Genomic DNA, 27196 nt, shown 5'->3' on the forward strand with positions numbered 1-27196 from the left:
TTCTTCACTGATGTTTGCGGGCTAGTTTTTCTCCTGAGAGGTCAACTTATAATTTATAATTCGTATAAAGTGTTCACATCACCGGTGGCTCCCAGAGTGATAAACACTGTGGGAATCTTCTTAGAGAGAACTATTCTATAATAGGGCAGCTGCAATAGACTGGTGACCGATTGCCGTGCTGTGAAGGTAAGGCCCGGTAGGGACAATCAGTGTAATCTAACCCTGCATGTCACAGATTCAGCCTGTAACCCATTCTCCAATCAGCACTGTGCAAGCTGCTGGGGAGAGGAGTCGATATTTAAGCTCTGACTCCCAGCTGGCTGTTGCAGTACACGCAACAACCAGCTGGGACCACCAGCCTATGGAGTCTGAGAGATTCCAAACTCCCTCATCAGGGCACAATTTCTCCTTTCATACTGCAAAAAAGCAAGTGGAAATTCTGAACCCCAATCTAGGAGATTCTGATGGAGAGAATTACTTGAGATATGGAGCAATCTGAATTGCTTACCCTGGTGCTGCCTTGTGAGCTGCTTCCACTGCATTGCGCACATCTTTTCGATTACCGTCAGCCACATAGGCAAGGACTTCCCCATTTGGTCCACTTATGGGGCGCGAGTACATACCATCTGGGCGTTTTTGTGCTCCACCATAATACAGTTTATAAGTCCTGTCAACACTGAAGAAGAAAAACATATATGGATTTAATAAGCAATCACAAGTAAATAAAAAAAATAAAAAAAAATAAAAATTATTTATTGTATACTTCAGGTGTCTTACACTTCCAGTATTTGTGACACCCTAAATATTTTCTCGTAGCCCACGGCCATCCTTTTTGTTTGACTAGAACAGTCTTGGAATAGAGAGGTACATCTGAGTTACAGGACTTTAACCTGTATTGGAAGTGGCCTAGTCTACATCAGCGCTCTTATTTAATCTGTATGGAAGTGTGTAGCTGAGTGTGTGTAGCTGTGTGTATATGCGTCACAGTATGTATATGTTCATGTGCACATGCATTTGGATGTGTAGATCTGTGTGCCCATGAGAGAAGAAGACTTGGCCAGTAGCCTCTGGGTAAGCAGGGACTCTGGAGAATTTCAGACCCAGTCGCCAAAGCTGGACTGGGGTGTTTGAGGACCTCTTCCTCCGGACTAAGCTGCAGTGATTATAGCTGAGGAAATCTTATCTCCTGTAAAGCAGACACTGTAGCCTTTTCCCCAACATTAGACTAGTCAATGAAGGTAGTAAAATAGCATTTTATTACAGAGTCCACAGCTAATTATACACCACAATGTTGATACTCCCTCCAGGGGATCTTTCATGCAAAATAAATGTACAGAATGTACAGGACAGTTGTTCATACCTGGGGTCTTAATCACATTATCCCGAGCTAACTCAACTGGATCTCTGCTGTGCTCTCACAGTCCTCAAGGCACAGCACTCAAAATGTCCGCTAGAATGCTATTTCCCTTGACCGAACACCACACAATATATATATATATATATATATATCCCTGGAAAGCTCATTACCAAGCTCCCTCCCTGTCCAAACAGAGTCCTGATCAGAGAATCCGTGCCCAAGTTACAGCGTGTTAAAGCTTTAATCTTTGCTATTCTCCGATCTGTTGACAGCATGTGGCAGCAAACACACTATTTACTCTTTAGTGTATTCCAAACAGTTACCTTATATTTACTCAAATACCATATTAGGGATCTCCCTTACTTTTGATTCATATATAATTTTAAGGGTTATGCCTTGGGTGGCCCACACTAACCAACCCTTATTTGTAATACTTTCCGTGCAAGTGTCAATCTATCAATCTTTTACTATATTTTTCATGTGGCGGCATAGTCTCGGTCTCCAAAACGGGTTCCCGAACCTCTGTGGAAGGAAGCACACTCAGGACCATAGTCCGTGGGCAGGAAGCTGGGCTTCAAGCCTCTCATTTCAAAGTCTATCAAGATTATTCACTAAACCTTGGCTATTTTGTCCTAAATTATGTAATTTACTTTGAACTACCCAAACGTCACACTATGCTGAATAAACATGTTGAAATTGCTTATAGCACACTGAACACTGTGGACCAGTTTCATTATTTATTTTAATTCACGGACAATTTTTAATGTTTGTATCCGAGCAAACTGAAACCTCAAATCTAGTATTCGTATGCTGTATAACAAAGGAAAACATCTGCAAGAATTAGGGAAAATTTGACAGCGGAAGAGAGCGCAATACAAGTGCGTGAAATATACTGAAAAAAATTTGCTTGTTTGCCAAATGTTTTTTATTAAATTTTTTCAAAGTTATTATGATTCAACGTTTCCAAAAGAACTTGTAGGAAATTAAAAGAAGGAATCCTAGAACACCAAAATAACATCAGAAAATACTGCTATAAACATATAGTACCGATAAACTTTCTGCACCTATTGCAGTGTAATTGGCAAGATTTCTATTTTTATGGGCATTGAACATATCAATCCTCATTGGAGAGTGGGTAACAGAATTAAAAAACTTGGATATAGATCTATGATGTTTTTGAGAGGATTAGCACATTTGCATGTTAATGTAAACAGTGCACTTTTCCCATTTATTTTAAGAACTAAAGGTCTTTTTTCTTTCTTTTTTTTTAGAAATAAAGGGGTTTTTTTTATACATTTTCCTAGAAATAAAGGTCTTTAAAAAATAAATATATATTTTTTTTTATTACATTTTTTAATATATTGTACAAAAACTTCACAAAACATTAGATGCTTATACATCATAGCATACAATAATAGATTTAGATATTCTTATTCATATTCCTTTTCTTTAATCAATAAAGTATCTAAATATATAAGCATAGCCTACAACAAGGACATTAACTCACTGAGACAAAAAACAAACACTAGTTTAAAATATACAGATCAGGAGTTATTTATTATATTTATCTAATCGTGTTATCTGTTGTATGTCTTGCAAGGTAAACAAATAGCATCATAATTTCAAATTATTTTCAACCATCGATAAAAAAATCTCGTTTTTTATATTACTGTGGATTTAAGTTAGCCAATTATTTTTCCATACAAAATTGCAATTTCAATTGATATAAATACTGATGTTTTTGGAATGGCATATTAGATTTCCAATTTCTGGCAATCACAATTTTTGTCGCTATGAGGCAGTGAATAGCTAAACATCTATTTTCCCTAGGAAGTACATCCAGATTCAAATGAAATAGCGCGGTCTCTGGGCACCAGTTCAGATTTACATTCGATAACACCCTATAACTTTCGAATGCCCATTTTCAAATTGTTTTAATTAGCGGACATGACCACCAGATATGTATATAAGAGTCTGCAAGATTTTTACATCTCTAACAGTTTGACGTATAGTTAGGATACATTTTAGATCATCTAGATGGAACCAAATACCATTTATTCATAATTTTACATTGCCATTCTATTAAATTCAAGCAATGTATGTTTTTATAAACTAGCCATAAGGAGGAGTACCATTCAGATTCTAAAATCTCCGATCCCAACTCCTTATTCCAGGTTTTTATTATTTTAATGGTTTATCAATGAACATCTCATTTAATTTAATTTATTGGCATTGGAGGTAAAAAAAATTAACCTTGACATACAAGAACATTTGTTCCATAAGTTTATGAGCTATTGCTGTACGTTTTAATAATGTATTATTTAAAAAGTTTTGATTCTCAAACGTGTGAATATTTCTTTATTTGTTATTTTGAAATAATATTGGAGAATGAATCTATTTGATCTTGCTGAGTGATATTTGCAAGAGTAATTTTGTTAATTTTTGGCCAATTTTTTAAGGAAAGATCGATCATATTATATTCTAAAGATGCTAAATGACATGTCTTTAATCTTTTAATATATTTTATTAAAGGTCTTTTTATACATAAAATGAATATTCCCATATAAGATAAAAAATATATAAATTTCCGCCCTCTTTTCCTATTTAACAATCTCCCCCCCTTGCCCCCCTTTTCTGGGACATTTTCAGAATTAGAAAGAATAGCTTTTTTTTCATTATATATAAGATACAAATTATTTGATGGGAACAGTGCAATAAACTGCATGCATTTAAAAAAGTTTTGTTTCTTTCTACGTCCATTGTGGTTCTAAAATGTTATCTGTACACATAGATTGCATTCTATAAAAGAATTTGTTTAATTTTTAAAGTCCCTGAAGAAGTCCTTCATTCGGACGAAACGCGTAGGATGACTAGTGGTGATTCTGATCAACTACATCCACAGATAAGTCAATAAATTGTTATTTTACTCCACACTCGATTTTGCACTACAATGTTATCTCTTTTTTTGAGTGTATGTACTCCAGCCAACACATGGTGATCTGAACTTATTGTGAAGACTATGAAGGCTATTCTGAAAACTATGTACAAAGCATAATTACCTCATTGAAAGTGTGAGTAGCCATTTGGGATTAGAATATGTGTGGCACATTATCCACACAGTTATATGCAATGTCTTCTTATTTTATATTGGTTTAGCAGATACTCCCCAAATTTTGTATATATATTTAGTGGAAGACAGAAGGAAGTTTTTGGTCTACCCTTGGAAGCTTCACCTGATACAGGAAAGTTTTTGTCTGCTAATATTTCATTTGCACTAATTGCACTTTGGTTTGTGAACACAAATATTTTGTTTTATATGCATCTAATTATTTCCAGACTCTCTGTGACTGTCCAATCACAGACTGCCTAATACAGTTCAACGAGAGGTATTTGCAAGGCAGGTGCTCTGAGCTATTGCTGCCTCCTGAGTTTAGCTCAATTGAGCTAACCAAACCAGTTATTAACATTACCTGTAGTCTGCTTGAATGTCAAGGTTGTGTAACCAGGTTAATTTATAAAAGTGTAAATTTCTATTGAAATCTTCATTTTTTGCAAAATGAAGAAGAAGAAAAAATAAAAATAAGACACCTCACACAAAGCATTCCAGAAAGCGTAAAGGACCACTATAGGCACCCAGACCACTTCAACTTAATGAAGTGGTCTGAGTGCTAGGTCCTCCTAGTTTTAACCCTGCAGCTGAAAACATAGCAGCTTCAGAGAAACTACTATGTTTACACTGAGGGTTAATCCAGCCTCTAGTGGCGGTCTCCCTGACAGCCACTAGAAGCCGCTTCCGCGATTCTCAGTGAGAAAATTGCATTGAACTCACGCTGCGTTAGTTCAGATGCCCATAGGAAAGCATTAAGTAATGTTTTTTATGCTTCCTATGGGCGGTTTGAAGGCGCGCGCAGCTCTAGCCGCGCATGCGCATTTGGCTCCACTCGGGGCGGGGGAAGAGAGGTCACCAGCGCCGAGGGAGCCCGGCGCTGAATTAAGGTAAGTGGCTGAAGGGGTTTTAATCCCTTCAGCCCAGCAGAAGGGGGGCCATGAGGGAAGGGGGGGACCTAATAACCCCATAGTGCCAGGAAAACGGGTTTGTTTTCCTGGCACTATAGTGCTCTTTTAAGTGTTTTAAAAGTCTGGAGTGTCCCTTTAAAACCTTGATTTTAAAAGCTTTTTTTGGCATTTAATTCTGACTGGGTAGTCCTTCGAACAATGCCGTAATTTGGAATTTGTGTTTGTGGCTTTGTTTCACCTTAATGTTGAGGTTGTCCTGACCTTATCCTTCAAAAACTCTGACTCGGATGAAGAAGTTAATTGGCAGATGTTGGATTTAGGACGGTGTGCTATTCATTCTTCCACAAGTGATTTGTTATGGGCAGGACGCTCCTTTCCCCCATGTAGACGCACCGTGATGGCTATGTTTTGGCCTATTAGGCCAGTGCTGTTCTTGATTGACAGGATTGTAAGTGGACTCGACAAGAGCAATGGTTCTTAACCTTATTTTGAAATGAAAGGGACCAAAAATCTTGTACAAGGCAATAGCGTGGCAACCCATTTTTATAAATATGTAAAATAATAAATGTCTGAAAAACACATTCACTAAAACTCTTTTCTGTGTCAAATGGGGCTTCATTACACTCAGGAAGGCATGGTTAGTGCAGTAAACTAATTATTCTGGACATTTGTCAGAGGGATGATGAGCATAACGTGCATATCCAAATTTGTACCTTGAACCATAAGTTAAAGGGACACTCCAGGCACCCAGACCACTTCTGCCCATAGGAGTGATCTGGGTACCAACTCCCACTACCCTTAACCCTGCAAATGTAATTATTGCAGTTTTTTATAAACTGCAATAATTACCTTGCAGGGTTAACTCCACCTCTAGTGGCTGTCTAGGACGGAGAGGGATTGTTTTCCTGGCACTGGAGAGTCCCTTTAAGAAACACTGGACTGGATAATTTTTTTACATTGGCTGCTGAAGTGCAGCCAGCATCATCCGCAACTTTGTTGATGTTTGTGGACACTTTTGTCTGGTATTTGTCTGCTTCTGCCTCCAAGTTCGATGTTTTGAACTATATATTTTTCTTCCTATTAAATTCTTGTCTTTATATTCCAATTAGGTGTAGCACATTCTAGAGCAATACTCCTTTATAGGGCAATATTATGCATCATTCTGGCTTCAATTTCAACTCTGCATGCTATGTCATACAGAAACACATACTTACAAAAGGTTGCGTCAATCTGGTGTCAATATTGACGCAACCTGATATGCAAGGACAATAAACTTAAATGGTTTCCTGTCCTGTCGACTAAGAAGGGAGAAGTTACCCATCTGTAACACTTGCTTGGAAATACCGTATATACTCGAGTATAAGCCGACCCGAATATAAGCCGAGGCCCCTAATTTTACCCCAAAAAACTGGGAAAACTTATTGACTCGAGTATAAGACTAGGGTGGGAAATGCAGCAGCTACTGGTAAATTTCTAAATAAAATTAGATCCTAAAAAAAATATATTAATTGAATATTTATTTACAGTGTGGGCAGAGCTGTAACTTACCTGTCCTGCAGCTCCTGTCAGCACCCTCCTCCTCCGTGCCGTCCGGTCAGCTCTTCTGTCAGCTCACACTGTAAGTCTCGCGAGAGCCGCGGTTCTCGCGAGACTTACAGTGGGAGCTGACTGAGGTGCTGAACGGACGGCGCGGAGGAGGAGGGAGCTGACAGGAGCTGCAGGACAGGTAAGTAAACTCTCTGCCAGCCCCTAGTCTGTATTATGGCAATGCAAATTGCCATAATACAGACTATTGATTCGAGTATAAGCCGAGTTGGGTTTTTCAGCACAAAAAATGTGCTAAAAAACTCGGCTTATACTCGAGTATATACGGTAGATAAAAAAATTATGCTGAGTATCTAGCAAATTCTCCTTTACGGAGACACGTGAAGGTGTCACAATAGCAAAGAAAGTGCCAAGAGCTGGTGGAATACAAGAAAAGCAAGGAAAGGGTAAGGCACTGGAAAGACTCCAAGCATGATACAAATACTGAGCAAATCCATTGCTATATAATATATTAACATGCAGAGAAACTATATATTGTTTATTTTCTTCTATATATCAACATTGCTGGTGGACAAATGTATTTACTATATCCCCGGGTGAGAATTACACCACCTTATACCTTAAAATGTGAGCTTTAATGCAAAGCTCCACACTTGTGAGTGTAAAATTTATATTTTTTGTAACTTTATGTACCCTATAGTTATAATATTGCACTATTGGATTTTGCTCTGTCACTTCATGTTCTATTAGGATTTACAAGATTGAGTCTGCCTACATCTAAATAGTGGAGGATATTACCACTATACACTGATACTTTCGCACTTTGTCATTATCCCAGTACACCAAATTCTACACTATACTATCAGTATTCCCCTCTCTCTTCTATCCACATATACATCCAGTGAGGATTTGTAGACTGCATAAGAACTCAGGTCATTAGAAGAAAATTTGGACTATATTTGGCAAATTATTGTATCAACATCTTTACCTCCTATAATATATTTTGTTTTACTAGTTTGATTTAACCCGTTAAGGACTGAGCCAATTGTACAAGTGGTGAGAAAAACATAATGTAAACAAAACTTTGAATTTGCACTATATGTCTGTTCAGGCGTAATTCACCTTTTTCATATTATGTGCACTCACACTTATCATATGTCATTTTGTTCATGAGAAACATGGCTTTAATGCCACATCAAATATTTGTATGGAAAACAATTTAATATGATTAAAATATAAAAAAATGAGAAATTAAGCATGGCGTTTTAACTGTGAATGTCACAATACTGTTAGCTGTTACTGCAATAAAGTACACGTATTTGTATTCAGCGATGTCTCACGTGTAAAACAGTACCCCCATTGTACAGGTTTTATGGTGTTTTGCAAACTTGAGAAATGCATATTTGATCAGACGGAGGTACAGTTCTTGGGATATAATATTTCGGCCTCTAGTTTTCAGATGGACCCTCGGAAACTAGAAGCCGTTCTACACTGGCCATTACCTAATGGGTTAAAAGCCATTCAAAGGTTTATTGGGTTTGCAAATTACTATAGGAGATTCATCAAAGGTTTCTCTACTGTGATAGCCCCCATCACCAATATGACACGTAAGGGGGATAACTTTACTATATGGTCTAATTAAGCTAGAGAAGCTTTTGAGCTTTTTAATAAATTATTCGCCTCTGCTGACATATCGGTACATCCTGACATTAGAAAACCCTTCATACTAGAGGTAGACGCCTCTGAGACAGGGGTAGAGGCTGTTCTTTCTCAGAGGGAGAGTCAGGATACCCCTTTGCATCCTTGTGGGTTCTTTTCTAGAAAGTTGTCACCAGCGGAACGTAACTATGATATTGGATTGTTTATTCCGATGCTAGAAAGAGAGGAGGTACTAAGAGTATTTCACGATAATGTGACAGTTGGACATCCCAGTATCAATAAAACTGTATCCGCTGTCTCCAGTTCATTTTGGTGGCCTTCGCTTAGAAAAGACATCACAGAGTATGTGTAGGCTTGTACTGTTTGTGCGGTTTCTAAGGTTCCCCATGAACTACCATGTGGGTTATTACAACCACTTCCTATACCCAGTGTTCCATGGTCTCATTTGTCAATGGACTTCATTGTGGAACACCCGATTTCTAAAGGCTATACCGTTGATCGCTTTTCAAAAATGGCACTAATGCTGCTTAAAGGGCCAACTAGTCGTTGGGACTATATTTGCAATGTTTTATTAATGGCACTCAGGAAAGCTGGTCTGACTTGCTACCTTGGGCCGAATTTGCCAGGAATAATACTACCCATGACTCATCTGGACATAGTCCATTTTTTGTCAACAGCGGTAGTCATCCTACTGTTCTTCACGCAGTGTTCTCCGACACTGCTATTCCTGCTCTGGATGAACATCTTGCATGTACACGTGAGACTTGGACTAAGGTCCACACGGCTCTTGAAACTGCTACAGTACCTCAACTTTCATGCTTAAAATGTGCCAGATTTATTCTACTGATAATAACATATTAGTCTTGGCTCTGCTCTATCACAGCAGGGACAGACAAACAACTTATGTCTGCACTTCTGTCATGCATATTCTGCAGTCTAATAGATCCTGTCTAGTAGCCAATTCTATATTATCCTGTTTTTTTTTTAAATTCACTCTTGTTTATATGCATATATAAAATGTGCAGTTCTCTCGAAAGACAGGACAAAGACTGAAATTATAATACTAGTTACTGCTGTTGTGGCCATATAGGCTTGATTTTATGCACAACAAAAATAAAGAATTACAAAAAAAATGTGTCTGATGATATGACTAATGCATGAGTGAATGAAAAGGAAATTCACAAACAGGGTGCCTTCTCTTGTAGACCTAACATGTGGTATTTATTTAACTAAACAATATATTATATACCACAGAACACAACAACTCTGTCTACTTGTAAGTGGAACTTACAATGTAAGTGAAACAATTAGAATTGTTTTGTAAGAGTGCTTGAAGTTGCTCAATTTTCTCACATTGATCATTGTATAAATGATGTGTTTATCAAGCGTAGAAATGGTGGGCAAAAGTTGTTATACTTAGTATTCATCATTCATTAATGCAATTTTCTGGATATAACCTTTAAAAAACAATTGTAAAAAATCATGCAGATTATCTGTACAATAATATATAATAAAGATCATACAGATGGCAAGTCAAAAAGAACGAGTGGATTATGTGTATTATCTAGATGGTTGTTGCGTTTTTGTATGGTTTATACACACATTTGGCACTTTATAATAATCGACAATTTTGCATGTTGGCACTGTGTAATTACTGAAAGGGATTAATCATTGTTTTCTAAAAGGTTTCACAGTTTTGTTTTGTTTTTTTGCACAGGTAAAATTTAATTAGCCGCATTTTTCCCACTTTATTACATTTGCGTATGCATTTATCAAGCTCAAACGCATTATTTAGGGAATACAACCTAATCCCTCATATGTGTAAGACCACCAGGTACAGACGATGTTTACCAAGCATCCTCTTTTCATCAACACTGCATTGAAGAGCTTGCTGGTTTGTGGTCAGTCAAATTGAAATTTGAATGAGAATTTTTTTTTTATACAAAAATATGTATGAGGTCACTTTAAACACTGGTCTTTTATAAATATATAAATACATATAAAAATATATGAGGGTTTTTTTTTTTCTACTAGGTGGTAAACCTCTGTGACCATTTATAACAAAGTACCAAATGTTGCACGCCAAAATAAAAAAGCAACTGCCATAGCACATGCCATAACGTCCAGGGGTCCTTGTCCTTCTTTACACTGAAGATAGTTCTTACTGGCTTTGGCTGTATGTTTGTAGGAGTTGTGCTGCTGCAGAATAAAATGTAGCTGTCTGTACTTCTCAGCATTGGGGAGACCATTCATTCTTACCAAATGTCTGCAGACACTCATTCTTGTACAGCCTTTGGGTGAAAAAACTGCTTTCTGCTAAAGTCAAATATTTACATTTTACTCATCAGTCCAGAGCACCTACTGCCATTATTCTGCACCCTGTTTCCTGTGTTTTGGTCCATAGTGGAGTTGTTGTCTTAATACAATAGCCAAATACCACAGGAAAAAATAGAAAATGAATAGGCAAAAAAAAAAAAAAAAAAGGTATGTGTTTTACTCCTAGCAGTTAAATGCTCAAAATTGAAAATACGGAATATTTTACCTGGGAATCTCAGTGTCCTCTTGTTTAATGACGGATGGACAGATTGAATTTTGTCCAGGAATGGGGGGTACATCGACTCCATATGCGACCGCAAAGGTTTTAACGTTCACATCTCCTGGGTTTGGATGCGGTCTGCTTTCCCAGCTTGGACGCACATATTCATACAGGCCCTTCAGATGAAAGACAAGAAGAAAAAAAAAACACAGATTAGAACGTGTGATTTGTTTATGAATGCAAGCAGGTAGATTGGGTTTATATGTGTGTGTGTGTGTGTGTGTGTGTGTGTGTTAATATGCATTATTAGAACGTGTGTAAAGGGATATGGAAATTTCTTATACCAGAGTTCAGATTTCTTAACTGCTACTGTTTAATGTGTACATTTTCTTAAATAATACGTTTGCAGTTACAACCACAATGCTGTAAACAAAAAAGTGAAAACTACAAACATGGCAGCCATAGCAGGTACCCATATATACTAAGCATTTTGGCATGTTTCTGTGGATTATCAGGTGAATGCAAGTCTGCTGTCATCAACTGCGATAGCAAAGTAGGGAGGCAGCAGAAGTAGAACTGTTAACAGATATATTTGCATGCAATTACACAGTGCTCTGTGTTATTTTACACAGGGTGGGAAATCTAAGTCACTGCAGGCAACAGGGCTGATCACTTGAATGTTAATATGTAAATATTGACCACTTGCCAGACCCTACTAGCTCAAACCAACGGTTATAGAACACTTGTAGGTGTAATCACTATATAAAAAAAAATATCCATGCTTGTTTAGATATAAATAAATTGGCTTAAATAAATAGTTTAGGCACCATAACACCTTCATCTAAATTAAATTGTTATGGTGCCTTATGATGCAAGGAGGCCCGCAGGCAAAATCTTAACTGAAGAGGTTAAACCGTTGAGAACGGTTTAAACCCGAAGTTGCCTCCAGCGCCAACCTCAGCTCCCCCCAGAGCATCATCCATCTTCTGAAATTTTACTTTCAGGAAGCGCAGAGTAGCGCCGGACAGGGGCGCCGCTGATTGGCTGAGAGCAGTCATCTGGCACTCTCAGGCAAGCAATGACTCCCAATGCAACAAACTGGCTTGCAAAAGGTACGTTTCTTTGCAAGCCAGCTTTGTGAATGGAAAGTCACTGACCACTCTCACCCAATCAGAGGCGCCCCTGCCTGGCACCACTCTGCGCTTCCTGAAAGGGAAATTTCAGAAGCCGGATGGAGCTGAAATCAGCATTGGAGGCAAATTAGGGGTTAAACCGTTCGAAAATGGTTTAATCACCTTAGGTATGAGTGTATCCGGGGGGCCTCCTGGCACCAAAACAACTTTATTTATACACATCATAATAAGGCATCTTTGTCAAGGACCAGACAAAAGGAAACATAGCTCTTCATAGCCAAATGCATTTAAACAGAGTGGTGTCCTGCCTACTTTGTATTATGCGCCAATAGGACTCAACATCTAAAGGAAATAGTGATGGCTACTGATTGCAAAATGGGCTAGAAAGCCATTTCCTCGTCTGAGTGTACACATGAACTCTTTCTGTCCTGGTGGTAAGCGCATTTACAGTAATGTTTGTTCCACCAGTGTTGCAATTTGCTCTAAGCACTTAAATCTCATCTGCAGGGAGAAACCTATAGATTAAAGCTACATTTGTGCTAATAGCAATGCTGGAAAAAAAATAAAAATTCACAAATCACTATGTTGTAATTAGAAGAACCTATGTTAAAGTCTGACACCAGCAAATCTGATATGGATAACTGGTACAAAGTTGAACCAATAGAAAAAGAAGTGAACCAATATTCCTCCAGAAATAATAAATATTTATATACCAGCAAAAAAAATATGACATCATTTTTATAATTAATCCTTTGTGTGGATTCAAATAATACCCAACGTTTTTGCCTTGCCAGTTAAAACCCAGTATTGATTCCTCACCCTGGCAAATATTTTTCAACCACTCTTCTACATGCGATGATCATAATTTACACTTGTCATACCACAGTGTTTCTAATATTATTTGATAATTTCTCAGGTCTAGATACACACTTGTACCTAGCTAAATTGTCTCTGACCAACGATTAGACACTCAGGCCCCTCAGGTTTGGCAAGCTGTCACTAGCGGGCACTGGTTGAACAGCCTAAAACAACGGCTACAGACCACCAAAAACACAGCTCACCACCATTACTCCAACCTACCACCCAGGTATATCCACAGAGTCCGGCAATAAGTCTCTCAGCCAGCCAACCTACAGATACAAGCTACGTACCATGTTTTATTGCAATGTTTGTTACCAACTTCGAGGGGGCTGCCTCCCGTTTCCGCAAACCTCAATACCCAGCGGTTACGAAGCTCTAGAATTAATCTTAATTGTAGTTCAGCATATTCCCTTCTCAACTTAGAAATGTCAATGTCAGCCCACAAGTGATGTTCTCTATAAGCTTATCTACTCATCACCAACTGACATACCCTGTACCAGCATGTTTATTACTCAAAAATGAAAAAAATGCTTTGTTTAGCTTGCTTACCCTTACTATAAAATGTGCAGTCTTTCCTACGTGCCATGAAAATATACCTTATGTATTCACCTCAAAAGCTTGTTTATACTGTTGTGGCAAATCATGCATGTTTGTATTATCCTGCACACTAAAAATAAAGAATAATAATAAAAAAAAAAAATCTAATATTGAAAGTGTCTTTGTTGTTACCTGAAGTAATGGTCTTAGAGCCTCATTTAATGTGTCTACATGCCAAACATTTCCCACATGGGTAGGTACCGATGATAAAAGAGTGAAGCCGTGTGCATTTACAGGTCTTTTTTTCTCTCAAGGTGTTATCTTTAATAAAAAGTGGCCAGAATCTCTATAAAACAGTCCACACATGTGATGCCAGCCTCCATCATACGTGCTGCTACACAAAGAATCTGACTTGCGACTTGATTCAGGTAACTAGAGGGTTCAGTTAGAAGGGTTTCCCAAGTTGTTTCAAATGCTCTTTCAGATGCCTTTTTAAGGCATTTGCTTAGGAAACCCTTTTTTCCGAAGTGCTCTCTTAAAGTCAGCCTTTTTTTTTTTTTTATAGACATCACTCGACCAGTTTTTCTTTAAGAAAGAGAAACAAATGAAGACAATCCCCAAAAAGAAAAAAAAAGAAAGTGTTTAAAGTGTTGACTTCACTGAAATTATCACAAGTTCAAAATCATTCTGTTTAGTAACAAAAGGAGGTTCAGATAAAATTAATAGAAAATCATATATTTAATAAAACAATTTGTTCTTCAGTTTCTTTATAGCCTTATATAGTGACCAACAGCTATTCATGGCTTAATGAATATGGGTGGAAATTGTCCGACGTAATAGATTATTGGATGCCGTAGGTTTTCGAAAAAGGGAGGTAACTATTTGATTGTGTACATTGATAAGTAACGTCAGATTTTAAAAAAATTATCAGTTTCCTTCATTCCCATTCAGTTGTTCCACAAAAGACTTAAAACAATCATCTGTCAGTCCAGATTAGGAGGATGTCGTCTGCGTAACGTTTCCAGAAAAGACCATGCGTATTTTGGCATAGCTGTCAAAAAGACAACATGTTCCTTGGTTTGAACTAGCAGGGCTGTCAAGTTGCCAGTATTTACATATTACCATGATCAGCCATGTTCCCTGCAGTGACTCTTTCACAGATTTGTCATTGTGCAATAATAAGGGTATTAACCATAACAAGCGATCTATTTCTTTAAACGCACAGATATTATTTTTTGCAATGATAACATTTGAATGCTCTTTCTAGCACTCGTTTTAGTTTTTTATTTAAGTGCAGATTTTACATTAACACACTGCGAATTAAATGTATCGTTGCAATGGGATTAAGGAATACTTTAGATCTATATGGTGACAGTGTAACATGTCAAGGCATTCTAGGATAACTGATACAGTATCCATGTATCTGTAGCCACTTGCTATTAAATAAATAGCCATTCCTTACTGCAACCTAGCTACACGGATATAGCTTCAGTCCCATCACATTGTAAGTATTTATGGTATTTCTTTGTTACAGTTATTGTATGCACAATATGATATTCTTTGTCTTTTCTCCCTAAGGGGATGTCTTAATAAATGTATATATAAAAATATTTTTAATTCTCTCTTAAATAGGCCATTCCTGTTTTGGTGCTCATCGCTATTCTAGGGAACACTTTCAGTATTCATATTTAAAAACATTTTGCCCTTAAAGGGACTCTATAGTCACCATATAAAAGCAAGAAAGACAGGTCCCCCAGCCTTCCTTCTTGCTTTTATATGAACTTTCATTCATTAAAAAAAAAAAAATCGGTGGTTTTATATTAAAAACTTACCTCCGTTCCAGCGCCGAGCTCCCCGCTAGGCCGCGCCCCCTTTTTCGTCAAAATGACGAAATCGCGGGGCCCAATGGGACGGCTTCGCGCTGGACCAATCGCGTTCTTCATAGAGTGGCATTGAATGCCGCCCTATGAAGAACCTGAGCGCTTTACCGCGCATGTGCGCGGAATGCGCGTTCGCGAGCTGAGCTGTCTGACTGACAGCTCAGCTCGCTTTCTAAAATTATCAATAATAATTTAGGGCCCCCACCCGCCCTGTGCGGCGGGTGGGGGCCCTAAAATTATCAATGAGGGGGGGACCTACTGTCCCCCCCCCGGCCCCCACCCCTGTGCGGCGGGTGGGGGCCCTAAAATTATCAATGAGGGGGGGACCTACTGTCCCCCCCCGGCCCCCACCCCTGTGCGGCGGGTGGGGGCCCTAAAATTATCAATGAGGGGGGGGACCTACTGTCCCCCCCCGGCCCCCACCCCTGTGCGGCGGGTGGGGGCCCTAAAATTATCAATGAGGGGGGGGACCTACTGTCCCCCCCCCGGCCCCCACCCCTGAGCGGCGGGTGGGGGCCCTACAATTATCAATAAGGGGGGGGACCTACTGTCCCCCCCCGGCCCCCACCCCTGTGCGGCGGGTGGGGGCCCTAAAATTATCAATGAGGGGAGGGACCTACTGCCCCCCCCCGGCCCCCACCCCTGAGCGGCGGGTGGGGGCCCTAAAATGATCAATAAGGGGGGGGACCTACTGTCCCCCCCCCCCGGCCCCCACCCCTGAGCGGCGGGTGGGGGCCCTAAAATTATCAATAAGGGGGGGGGACCTATTGTCCCCCCCCGCCCCCACCCCTGATCGGTGGGTGGGGGCCCTAAATACAAAGGGGGGGGGGACCCTAGTTAACCCTCCCCCCCCCCCAAAAAAATATCTCCCTACCTACCCCCCTCACCCTAAAAATAATGAGGGGGGACCATTAACTAAAAACCTGTAAAAAAATGAGATAAAATCAACTTACCATTCGATGTTTTCTTTCTTCTAAAATCTTCTTTCTTCAGCCCCAAAAAAGGCCAAATAAAAATCCATAATAACCGACGCAATTAAAAAAAAAAAAAAAAAAAACCGAGCGCAAAAAAAAATAATCCATCTTCACCCATGGAGGGCTCCGCGCAGACTGAGCTCCGCAGGGCGGGGGAAGGCTTATAAAGCATTGCCCCGCCCTGCAATTAGGCTAAGAACACTCTGATTGGTGGGTTTAAGCCAATCAGAGTGCTCTTTGTCATTTTACAAGCGTGGGAAAGTTCTTTGGAATTTTCCCACGCTTGTAAAATGACACAGAGCACTGTGATTGGATGGATTTCAAGCCATCCAATCACAGTGCTCTGTGTCATTTTACAAGCGTGGGAAAGTTCTTTGGAATTTTCCCACGCTTGTAAAATGACAAAGAGCACTGTGATTGGATGGATTTCAAGCCATCCAATCACAGTGCTCTTTGTCATTTTACAAGCGTGGGAAAGTTCTTTGGAATTTTCCCACGCTTGTAAAATGACACAGAGCAATGTGATTGGATGGCTTGAAATCCATCCAATCACATTGCTCTGTGTCATTTTACAAGCGTGGGAAAATTCCAAAGAACTTTCCCACGCTTGTAAAATGACAAAGAGCACTCTGATTGGCTTAAACCCACCAATCAGAGTGTTCTTAGCCTAATTGCAGGGCGGGGCAAGGCTTTATAAGCCTTCCCCCGCCCTGCGGAGCTCAGTCTGCGCGGAGCCCTCCATGGGTGAAGATGGATTATTTTTTTTGCGCTCGGGTTTTTTTTTTTATTGCGTCGGTTATTATGGATTTTTATTTGGCCTTTTTTGGGGCTGAAGAAAGAAGATTTTAGAAGAAAGAAAACATCGAATGGTAAGTTGTTTTTATCTTATTTTTTTTTTCTTTACAGGTTTTTAGTTAAAGGGTCCCCCCTCATTATTTTTAGGGTGAGGGGGGTAGGTAGGGAGATAAGTTTTTTTTTTTTTGGGGGGGGGGGGGGGGGGGGGGGAGAGGGTTAACTAGGGTCCCCACCCCCTTTGTATTTAGGGCCCCCACCCACCGCTCAGGGGTGGGGGCCGGGGGGGGACAATAGGTCCCCCCCTATTGATAATTTTAGGGCCCCCACCCACCGCTCAGGGGTGGGGGCCGGGGGGGGGGCAGTAGGTCCCCCCCCTTATTGTGAATTTTAGGGCCCCCACCCGCCGCACAGGGGTGGGGGCCGGGGGGGGACAGTAGGTCCCCCCCCTATTGTGAATTATAGGGCCCCCACCCACCGCTCAGGGGTGGGGGCCGGGGGGGGCAGTAGGTCCCCCCCCTATTGTGAATTTTAGGGCCCCCACCCACCGCTCAGGGGTGGGGGCCGGGGGGGGGGGGGGCAGTAGGCCCCCCCCCCCCTTATTGTGAATTTTAGGGCCCTCACCCGCCGCACAGGGGTGGGGGCCGGGGGGGGGCAGTATGTCCCCCCCTTATTTTTTATTTTAAGGCCCCCACCCACCGCACAGGGGTGGGGGCCGGGGGGGGACAATAGGTCCCCCCTAATTGATAATTTTAGTGCCCCCACCCGCCGCACAGGGGTGGGGGCCGGGGGGGCAGTATGTGCCACCCTTATTTTTAGGGCCCCCACTCACCGCTCAGGGGTGGGGGCCGGGGGGGGGGGGGAGGAGAGTAGGTCCGTCCCCCCCCTCCAACCACTATTGTGGCCGGACAGCATCCCTGTGGGTTCGGGCTTCAGCTGTCAGCTGAAGCCACGCCCACAGCAGTGCTGACAGGCTGTCAGCACACAAAGCGCGTTCACAGTGCTTTGTGTGCTGATAGCCCGTCTGATGCATTCACCCAGAATGCATCGGACGAGAGGCCTTTTTAGGGCCTCTGAACTCGGAAGTCCCTCTGGTGGCCGTCTGATTGACTGCAACAAGAGGTGTTCCAAGCTTCCAATGTAAACACTGCATTTTCTCAGAAAATACAGTGCTTACAAGAAAAAGGCTCCGGGTAGCTGTAGCACTCACCTAAACAACCTCATTAAGCTGAAGTTGTTCAGGTGACTATAGTGTCCCTTTAACAACAACATCTCTTGTGTGCAAATAAAGGCAAACCTGTTCATCCTGATAAGACTACTTACTGTTCATACATTTTTTTAAGTTCTTTATATAATAGACTACTTACTGTTCATACATTTTTTTTGTTCTTTATATAATAGACTACTTACTGTTCATACATTTTTTTTAGTTCTTTATACAATAGACTACTTACTGTTCATACTTTTTTTTGTTCTTTATATAATAGACTACTTACTGTTCATACATTTTTTTTTTTTTTGGTTCTTTATATAATGTCACAGCCTGTCAAAAGTGATTAATAGTTACTTCTGTAAAATACACCAATGTATCTATGCTCTTTGGGTTGAAGAGACACTAGAATCGCCCAGAACACTTCACCTCAATGAAGTGGACTGAGTGCAGTGGCCCTGCCATTTTACTCCCACAATGTAAAATATTTAATATAGGAGATATGGCAATGTTTTATTGTGAGTTTACGCACACCTCTAGTGGCAGTTTTCATGAATGAAATCTGTGCCCGTATTTAAAAAAAAACCCAAAAAAACGAAGCAAACCTAAACTATTTGCAGGATCTATACATGTTAACAGAAAACTGTTGTGTACACTTAGACATGATTGAGCTTATAGAGAATATAAAGAATCCTCTCACATTCAAGATTATAAAGATTTTTGTTAAATATGAGTTTTATTGTGAATAAATCTATTTTGAAGATCCGTATAAATGTCTTTGATTTTTTTAAAGAGCAAACTGCTAGCACAATGTATAGATGGAATGTTACACTCTTGTAAAAGAAGTTGTCTTTTACAAGAGTGTAAAATTCCATCTATACATTGTGCAAGTGTTTTTTCCCTGCTAGTGCTGGATATATATATATCCAGCACTATTTATTTTTATTTTTTCTGAGGCATAAAAGCCATGAGAGCATATTAGAAGTAGGTATGTAAATTCCTTATATGAGACATACAGCAACTTGACAAAGTCGGTTGTGGTGTGCCGGAACCGACAATGCGATAGGCCTGTAATAAAAGAGGTCCCAGCCTAGATAATGATATGAGAAAAGGGAGCGCCTTGAACCCACTCCTGAATGGTCTTTTCCACCCAGATCAGGTAGGGTTTTATTCCAGACTGCAACCGTTCGAGAATACCCAGAGGAGCTCATTTGACTTAATTTGGTGGGTTTCTAGCTCAAGAACACCATTTCTGGTTCAGTCTTTGGATGCAGAAAAGGCATTTGACAGGATGGCCTTATCCTTTTAGTCTCCTGGAGCACTAGGGATACGTAAAGTAGTTAAGATGCACAGATACCTGGGGATACCAGAACTCCCTTTCTTTTTAGAATGCAATGCGCAAGTGATGCCTCTTGTCCCTGGAGACCCTTCTACATAATACTAGATCACAACCTGACCGAGATTTTTTTCTTTGCAGGCAACAAGTATCAGTATATGCAGATGATGTCATATTGACTGAAACAAGTAGTAAAAATTAAAAAAACAGGTAGGCACACTCGGAAGTGCTGATCAGAAGCAGAAGAGGGCTAAACCTAAATGGACAATCTAGTCATGGGTGCTCACTCGTGTAAGGCCATATTCCCAAAGGCCAAAAAAGTTACATATATTACTTAAACAAGGGGCACACCACAAATAAATGTGAAAATATTTTTATTAAATGGGACACAGTAGCAGGCTCTCATTGACTGTATCAATGAATGAAAAAGTCATACATTGTATTTTTCATTTGACATTGTAACACCTGCAAGTTCTGGCGTAGCCTATAGACAGAATACACAATACATAAATCACTGAATACAAGTATCCAAAAATAGCTTTATGAGATACCAAAACATTTGTTATAAACCCAAAAATAATTATACATACAAAGAAAAGAAAAGCATACCCGACCTAGTGAGAAGAAGGACAAGAGTCAACCAAGACTCGTTGGGGGCTTATTGCAGGTGTTACATTGTATTTTACATTTGACATTGTATGTCTTTTTCATTCATTAATACAGTTAATGAGATAGCCTGCTACTGTGACCCATTTAATAAAAATCTTTTCATATATATTTGTGGTGTGCCCCTTGTTTAAGTATTAGCTGTTGACTGAAACAAACCATGAGGAAGCTCCACTATTTGAATTACTATCCTGATTTGGGGCCGTGTCTAGATACAAATTTTACCTTCAACAAAATCTGTGCTATGCCAATCAGTATGCCAGCCCAGGACATGGTATAGCTTAGATCCAGATTTGGGTTTCAGCTGCATACTCATTTCATTACGTATCTATGAATCCATCTTGCAGTTGACCCCTCCATCCTTTTCTACTCTCTATTAAAGGACCACTCTAGTGCCAGGAAAACATACTCGTTTTCCTGGCACTAGAGTGCCCTGAGGGTGCCCCCACCCTCAGGGTCCCCCACCCGCCTGGCTCTGGAAAGGGTAAAAGGGGTAAAACGTACCTTTTTCCAGCGCTGGGCGGGGAGCTCTCCTCCTCCTCTCCGCCCAGTCGGCTGAATGCGCACGCACGGCAAGAGCTGCGCGCGCATTCAGCCGGTCGCATAGGAAAGCATTTACAATGCTTTCCTATGGACGCTTGCGTGCTCTCACTGTGATAATCACAGTGAGAATCACGCAATCGCCTCTAGCGGCTGTCAATGAGACAGCCACTAGAGGATTTGGGGGAAGGCTTAACCCATTAATAAACATAGCAGTTTCTCTGAAACTGCTATGTTTATAAAAAAAAATGGGTTAACCCTAGCTGGACCTGGCACCCAGACCACTTCATTAAGCTGAAGTGGTCTGGGTACCTAGAGTGGTCCTTTAACCCCTTAAGGACACATGACATGTCTGACATGCCATGATTCCCTTTTATTGCAGAAGTTTGGTCCTTAAGGGGTTAAGGCTGACCCGGATAAATGGGATTCCAAATAAATCTCCTGGATTTGCATGATACACTCTGAAAATGAATATTTTGCCTCACTTTTTTTCAGCTGTTGTCTCAATTTGTAAATAGGACCTGGATGATGTCCAATTAGAGAATACATAGAATTGCAGGAAAGCTCCTACCTACACTGTCCTAAAACTGAGATCAGGCTGGGTTTTACCACGTTTATGTGTATTAAACAGTTAGCAGAGACAGTACTACAGCATCTCTTTTCTATGAAGCGCTGTTGGGCAGACCTTGACTCCAGTTTTTTGTTTCTGATTTGCCACAATGTTATATGTGGCTTGAAAGACCACACAGGGCTTTTCTCCGGATGAGGTGTCTAGCTATTCCTAATTCCCTGCACCAGTGGATACAATAAAGCTCAAATATGGTTTTATCTTATTCTCCTTATCCCATGTCCCCTTTCGTAAAAATGAGTTTTTGCCTGTCATAGTTGCAAGAGGAACTGGGACCTGACTTAGCTCCTGCTAGCTACAACCTCAACACTTGTTAATGGGCAGAAGAGGATCATCTACGCCCATGTCTACATGTTCCTACGTGATTTCTTCAACATTATATGGGTTGTGCAGAGTTGAGAGTATTTATTACTTTATTTCTTTTTATTTTTCCATTTATTTTTCCATTTTTAATATTTTCCCAGTTTTTTTTGGTTGTTTTTAACAATCAATTTCCTGTACAAATGTGGTACCTACTGTTGCATATTTATATTTTTATATTTTATGGGACAGCAACCAATAGCTCTAATTTTGTAAGAAAATGTACTGCGATTGGTTTTTAACAAACAACAAAAACAACAACTGTAAAGTCCTCACCTCTTTACCTCCGTCACGACCAAATCCACTCTCTTTATATCCACCAAAGCCTGCTGCTGCATCAAACATATTGTGTCCATTAATCCATACTGTACCAGCTTTAAGGCTACAAGCCAAAAAAATATATATTTAAAATAGGTGAACATTAGAAAGCATTGGTAGTAGACACACACAATATGCTATTATAGTACTAGGTATGTAGCTTTTTTTGCATTTTATATATTGCTTCTGCTTTTATAGACTATATTATTGGACCTTAGTGGGTATTTGTATGTTTTTTCATCAACTTCAACAATGAATTCATCAGCAGAGTTTAATTTTCAGTGTAATCCTCCACCCCGAACTTATACAGACCCGACATGTTAAAGAAACATAGAATGTGACGGCAGATAAGAACCATTCGGCCCATCTAGTCTTCCCAATTTAAATACTTTCATTAGTCCCTGTCCTTATCTTATAGTTAGGATAGCCTTATATCTATCCCACGCATGCTTAAACTCCTTTACAGTGTTAACCTCTACCACTTCAGCTGGAAGGCTATTCCATGCATCCACTACCCTCTCAGTAAAGTAATACTTTCTGATATTATTTTTAAACCTTTGTCCCTCTAATTTAAGACTATGTACTCTTGTTGTGGTAGTTTTTCTTCTTTTAAATATAGTCTCCTCCTTTACTGCGTTGATTCCATTTATGTATTTAAATGTTTCTATCATATCCCCCCTGTCTCGTCTTTCCTCCAAGCTATACATGTTAAGATTCTTTAACCTTTCCTGGTAAGTTTTATCCTGCAATCCATGAACCAGTTTAATAGCCCTTCTCTGAACTCTCTCTAGGGTATCAATATCCTTCTGAAGATAAAGGTGAAAATTTCACAAACTTCTAAAAGAGTAGCTTTAATTTTGTTTTAAAGACTGTATTATCATAACAGTTGGCGAGAGTGGGTTGCATGTAAAGTACCTCTAATCCTTCGTTCTTATGCAGACTTATTAACATAAACACACTATTATTTCCGGTAACAACTGGAATTGTGACCAACAGCAAATTACATTTTTTCCCTACATTCCATCCTTATAATTTCCAATATTCTTTTTTAAACTATCAGCATATAAACTACCTGGGATGTCTTGATTGCTGGCATGCATTGAGCCACTAGATATATTAGGTAGTTGGTTACCGCATGGACTTTTATTTAGACCATGGGTCGTCAACCTGGTCCCTACCGCCCACTAGTGGGCGTTTCAGGATTCCAGGTGGGCGGTAGGGATTTTCAATTTTTTTTTTTTATAAATTGGGCAGGCGGGCGCGCGCGAGCCGGCGGTACCACTGTGACTGGGTACCGCCATCACCACTTGCGGCCCCGGCGGCAAACCGTCTTGTGTTTGTATGTATGTCTTGTGTGTGTGTGTGTGTGTGTATGTGTGTCTTATGTATGTGTCTTGTGTGTATGTCTGTATACATGTGTCTTGTCTTTGTATGTATGTCTTGTGTGTGTGTCTGTATGTGTGTCTTATGTATGTGTCTTGTGTGTGTGTGTATGTCTGTATATATGTGTGTCTTGTCTTTGTATGTATGTCCTGTGTGTGTCTTATGTATGTGTCTTGTGTGTATGTCTGTATACATGTGTCTTGTCTTTGTATGTATGTCTTGTTTGTGTCTGTGTGTATGTCTGTATACATGTGTCTTGTCTTTGTATGTATGTCTTGTTTGTGTCTGTGTGTATGTCTTTATATATGTGTGTCTTGTCTTTGTATGTATGTTGTGTGTGTCTTATGTATGTGTCTTGTGTGTATGTCTGTATACATGTGTCTTGTGTTTGTATGTATGTCTTGTGTGTGTCTTGTGTGTATGTCTGTATACATGTGTCTTGTGTTTGTATGTATGTCTTGTGTGTGTGTGTGTGTGTGTATGTGTGTCTTATGTATGTGTCTTGTGTGTATGTCTGTATACATGTGTCTTGTGTTTGTATGTATGTCTTGTGTGTGTGTCTGTATGTGTGTCTTATGTATGTGTCTTGTGTGTGTGTGTATGTCTGTATATATGTGTGTCTTGTCTTTGTATGTATGTCCTGTGTGTGTCTTATGTATGTGTCTTGTGTGTATGTCTGTATACATGTGTCTTGTCTTTGTATGTATGTCTTGTTTGTGTCTGTATACATGTGTCTTGTCTTTGTATGTATGTCTTGTTTGTGTCTGTGTGTATGTCTTTATATATGTGTGTCTTGTCTTTGTATGTATGTTGTGTGTGTGTCTTTGTATGCATGTCTTGTGTGTGTGTGTTTGTATGTATGTCTTGTGTGTGTGTGTCTTTGTATGTATGTATTGTGTGTGTGTGTCTTTGTATGTATGTCTTTGTGTGTGTGTGTCTTTGTATGTATGTCTTTGTATGTGTCGTGTGTGTGTGTCTTTGTATGTGTCGTGTGTGTGTGTGTGTGTCTGTCTGTATATATGTGTGTATGTATGTGTCGTGTGTGTGTGTCTGTCTGTATATATGTGTGTATGTGTGTCTGTTTCTTGTGTCTATCTGTATGTGTATGTGTCTTTGTGTGTGTGTGTGTGCCTGTCTGTCTGTATGTCTGTATGTGTGTCTGTATGTCTGTATGTATGTGTGCCAGTCTGTTATAGTGGGATACCTAGCTCAGCCTTCCTACTGGGCATTGCTATAAGGAAGGTTAAAAAAAGGGGGAAAAAAGGTGGGGAGGGGAATTGAGGAGGGAGAAGAGGGGAGCTGACGCACAGATGAGAAATCATATTATGCGCAAACAGAGAAGTCGTCTGAATATCACCGAAAGAGGAGACCTTCGTTTGTTCCTTACAACCTCAAGGATCTCATTAATCACTAGTAAAGGTAATTTCAATTTACTTTATTGTTTTCTCATTAAACTTTTTATAAAGTTAAAAACATTATAAACATGCATTAATTGCAAATAAAAAGATAAATGTACGTACATTTATTTTTTTTAAAACACCCTCCTTTCGAAAAAAATATTCCGCACTTGCGCGAAAACTGGTGGGCGGTAAGGAAATTTTTTCAACCAAAAAGATGCATTAGTGGGCGGTAGTTAGAAAAAGGTTGACTACCACTGATTTAGACATAGAAATTAAATATTACACCAGAAGGATAAATCGGCAACTACAACATTGGGTTCATTTTCAGTAGTTACCTCAGAGCTACCTCCAGTGCTAAAGGTAAGTTCTCAGTCCAGAGACTTGCAGCCAATCCATATGGGGTATTATTTGCCAAAGCGATAGATTCTTTAGCTGTCCGAAAAGTCATTGCAACCAAAACAGGTCCAAAAATCTGAGTAGAAAACAAACACAGGATAGAATACTACTAAATAAATATATAAAGATTTTCTTCTTTTACTGTAAATCAGAAATTGTAATCTTTCTGCTTCTATGGACTTCTTGCTGAAGATCAAAATAAAGTATCATCTCTGTGTAAATACACAGTTTTGTATAGCTTTCTGAAAAAACAAACAAACATCTATCTGTAGGCTTATGGACAGTAGCTGTGCTGTCTACTGATGAAAGATTTTATAGTAATATTTACATATGAGGGTAGGAAATGTAATCTTTGTATTTGCCATTGGTGTGTGATTGATGAAAACACTCTAAACATGACATAGTTCTGCCTCACTGCACTACAGATGTTGGAATACTGATTGGCATAGCACAGATTCTTGTTACCTCCTCTCGGACACAGCGCGATGTAGTGTCAACACCAGTGATCAAGGTAGGTGGGTAGAACAAGCCTTTTTTAGGGATGGGGCCAGGTGCTTGAAAAACCTGTAAAGCAAAAATGAACAAGACAATTTGTAAATGCATTTTAAAAGGACTTGATCCAATTTGTTACGGCCAAGCCATAACAGACTGCGGAAACAAGAAACAGCATCTGCATTGTAGCAATGAAATATTTAACATCTAACTTCCATAGACACATTTAAGCTGGTCTGAGTGTGTAATTTGATAGTAAAGCCATTACAAATCCTGCGAGGCTTACCTCTGCTCCCTCTGCCCGTGCTTCTTCCACAAATTCAGTGATTGTTCTCTTCTGCGTTTCGTCCACTAGAGCACCAACATCTATGGCTTTATCCAAACTGTCACCCAACCTAAGATGTGAGAGTCTCTGCTTAAGCCTCTGAATCAAATCTTCGGCAATGGATTCTTGCATGAGAAGACGGGATCCAGCACTACAAACCTGCACGCAAAGCCAGATGTTATTTTGTTGTTTTATTTTGTCACAGTGTATATTTCATGTTATGCATCAATATTAGTATTCCAAAATATTATTAAAGCAAAACGAATATGAAAGCTTTAAGTAGGTTCTTCTATTTATACCATTTTTTCTATTTATATCAATATCCATGTTCTCACTTCAGATCAAATATTTACATGGGACTTAAACAATCTTATTTTAGTGTGTAAATATTAACAGTCTGAACGGGGACATTTGTTACTGCCCAGTGGCAGGGGTGTTTCTAAATATCTTAATGCAAACAGATTAAACTGGGCACTTTGACTGATTATTAATGTTTCAAACAACAGTTTCTCTGCTGGTAACTGGGAACTCCAGGTATGATTTGATTTCCATGGCTCCACTCTGTCAGCTCAGTTTAGAATTAGTGGCCACAGACTGACCGATGCCATCTGCAGAGCTCAAAGTGAGCGCTGTAGGCTAGCATTTAGAGACTTTAAATACCTGCTCACACCAGGGAGTCCCAGGTATCAATAGATACCTGGGAATCCTCTTTATCAGATGGGGACAATTTTAGTGGCTCCAGACTCTATGATGAGCGGCATACAGTGCAGGAAGTAAGCACAGCATGTAGCTCTATAAATAGGCATTTACAAGTCTATATACAAGTCTCACAACTGCAAACCAAGGTATCA

General features: G+C 39.7%; 1 protein-coding gene across 1 annotated transcript in view; it reads right to left on the minus strand.

Annotated features, from left to right (window-relative positions):
* ALDH16A1 (aldehyde dehydrogenase 16 family member A1) overlaps positions 1-27196 on the minus strand; it is a 95741-nt gene that overhangs the window by 32925 nt on the left and 35620 nt on the right. Inside the window, exons 8-13 of the mRNA XM_063436967.1 lie at positions 26307-26504; positions 25994-26092; positions 25468-25604; positions 22308-22413; positions 11121-11290; positions 509-676 (exon numbers count right to left, since the gene is read on the minus strand). Coding sequence (XP_063293037.1) covers positions 509-676; positions 11121-11290; positions 22308-22413; positions 25468-25604; positions 25994-26092; positions 26307-26504 — 878 coding nt within the window. The remainder of the gene's footprint in view (positions 1-508; positions 677-11120; positions 11291-22307; positions 22414-25467; positions 25605-25993; positions 26093-26306; positions 26505-27196) is intronic.

Source organism: Pelobates fuscus, chromosome 11 (assembly GCF_036172605.1).
Source record: "Pelobates fuscus isolate aPelFus1 chromosome 11, aPelFus1.pri, whole genome shotgun sequence".
Lineage (NCBI taxonomy): Eukaryota > Metazoa > Chordata > Amphibia > Anura > Pelobatidae > Pelobates > Pelobates fuscus.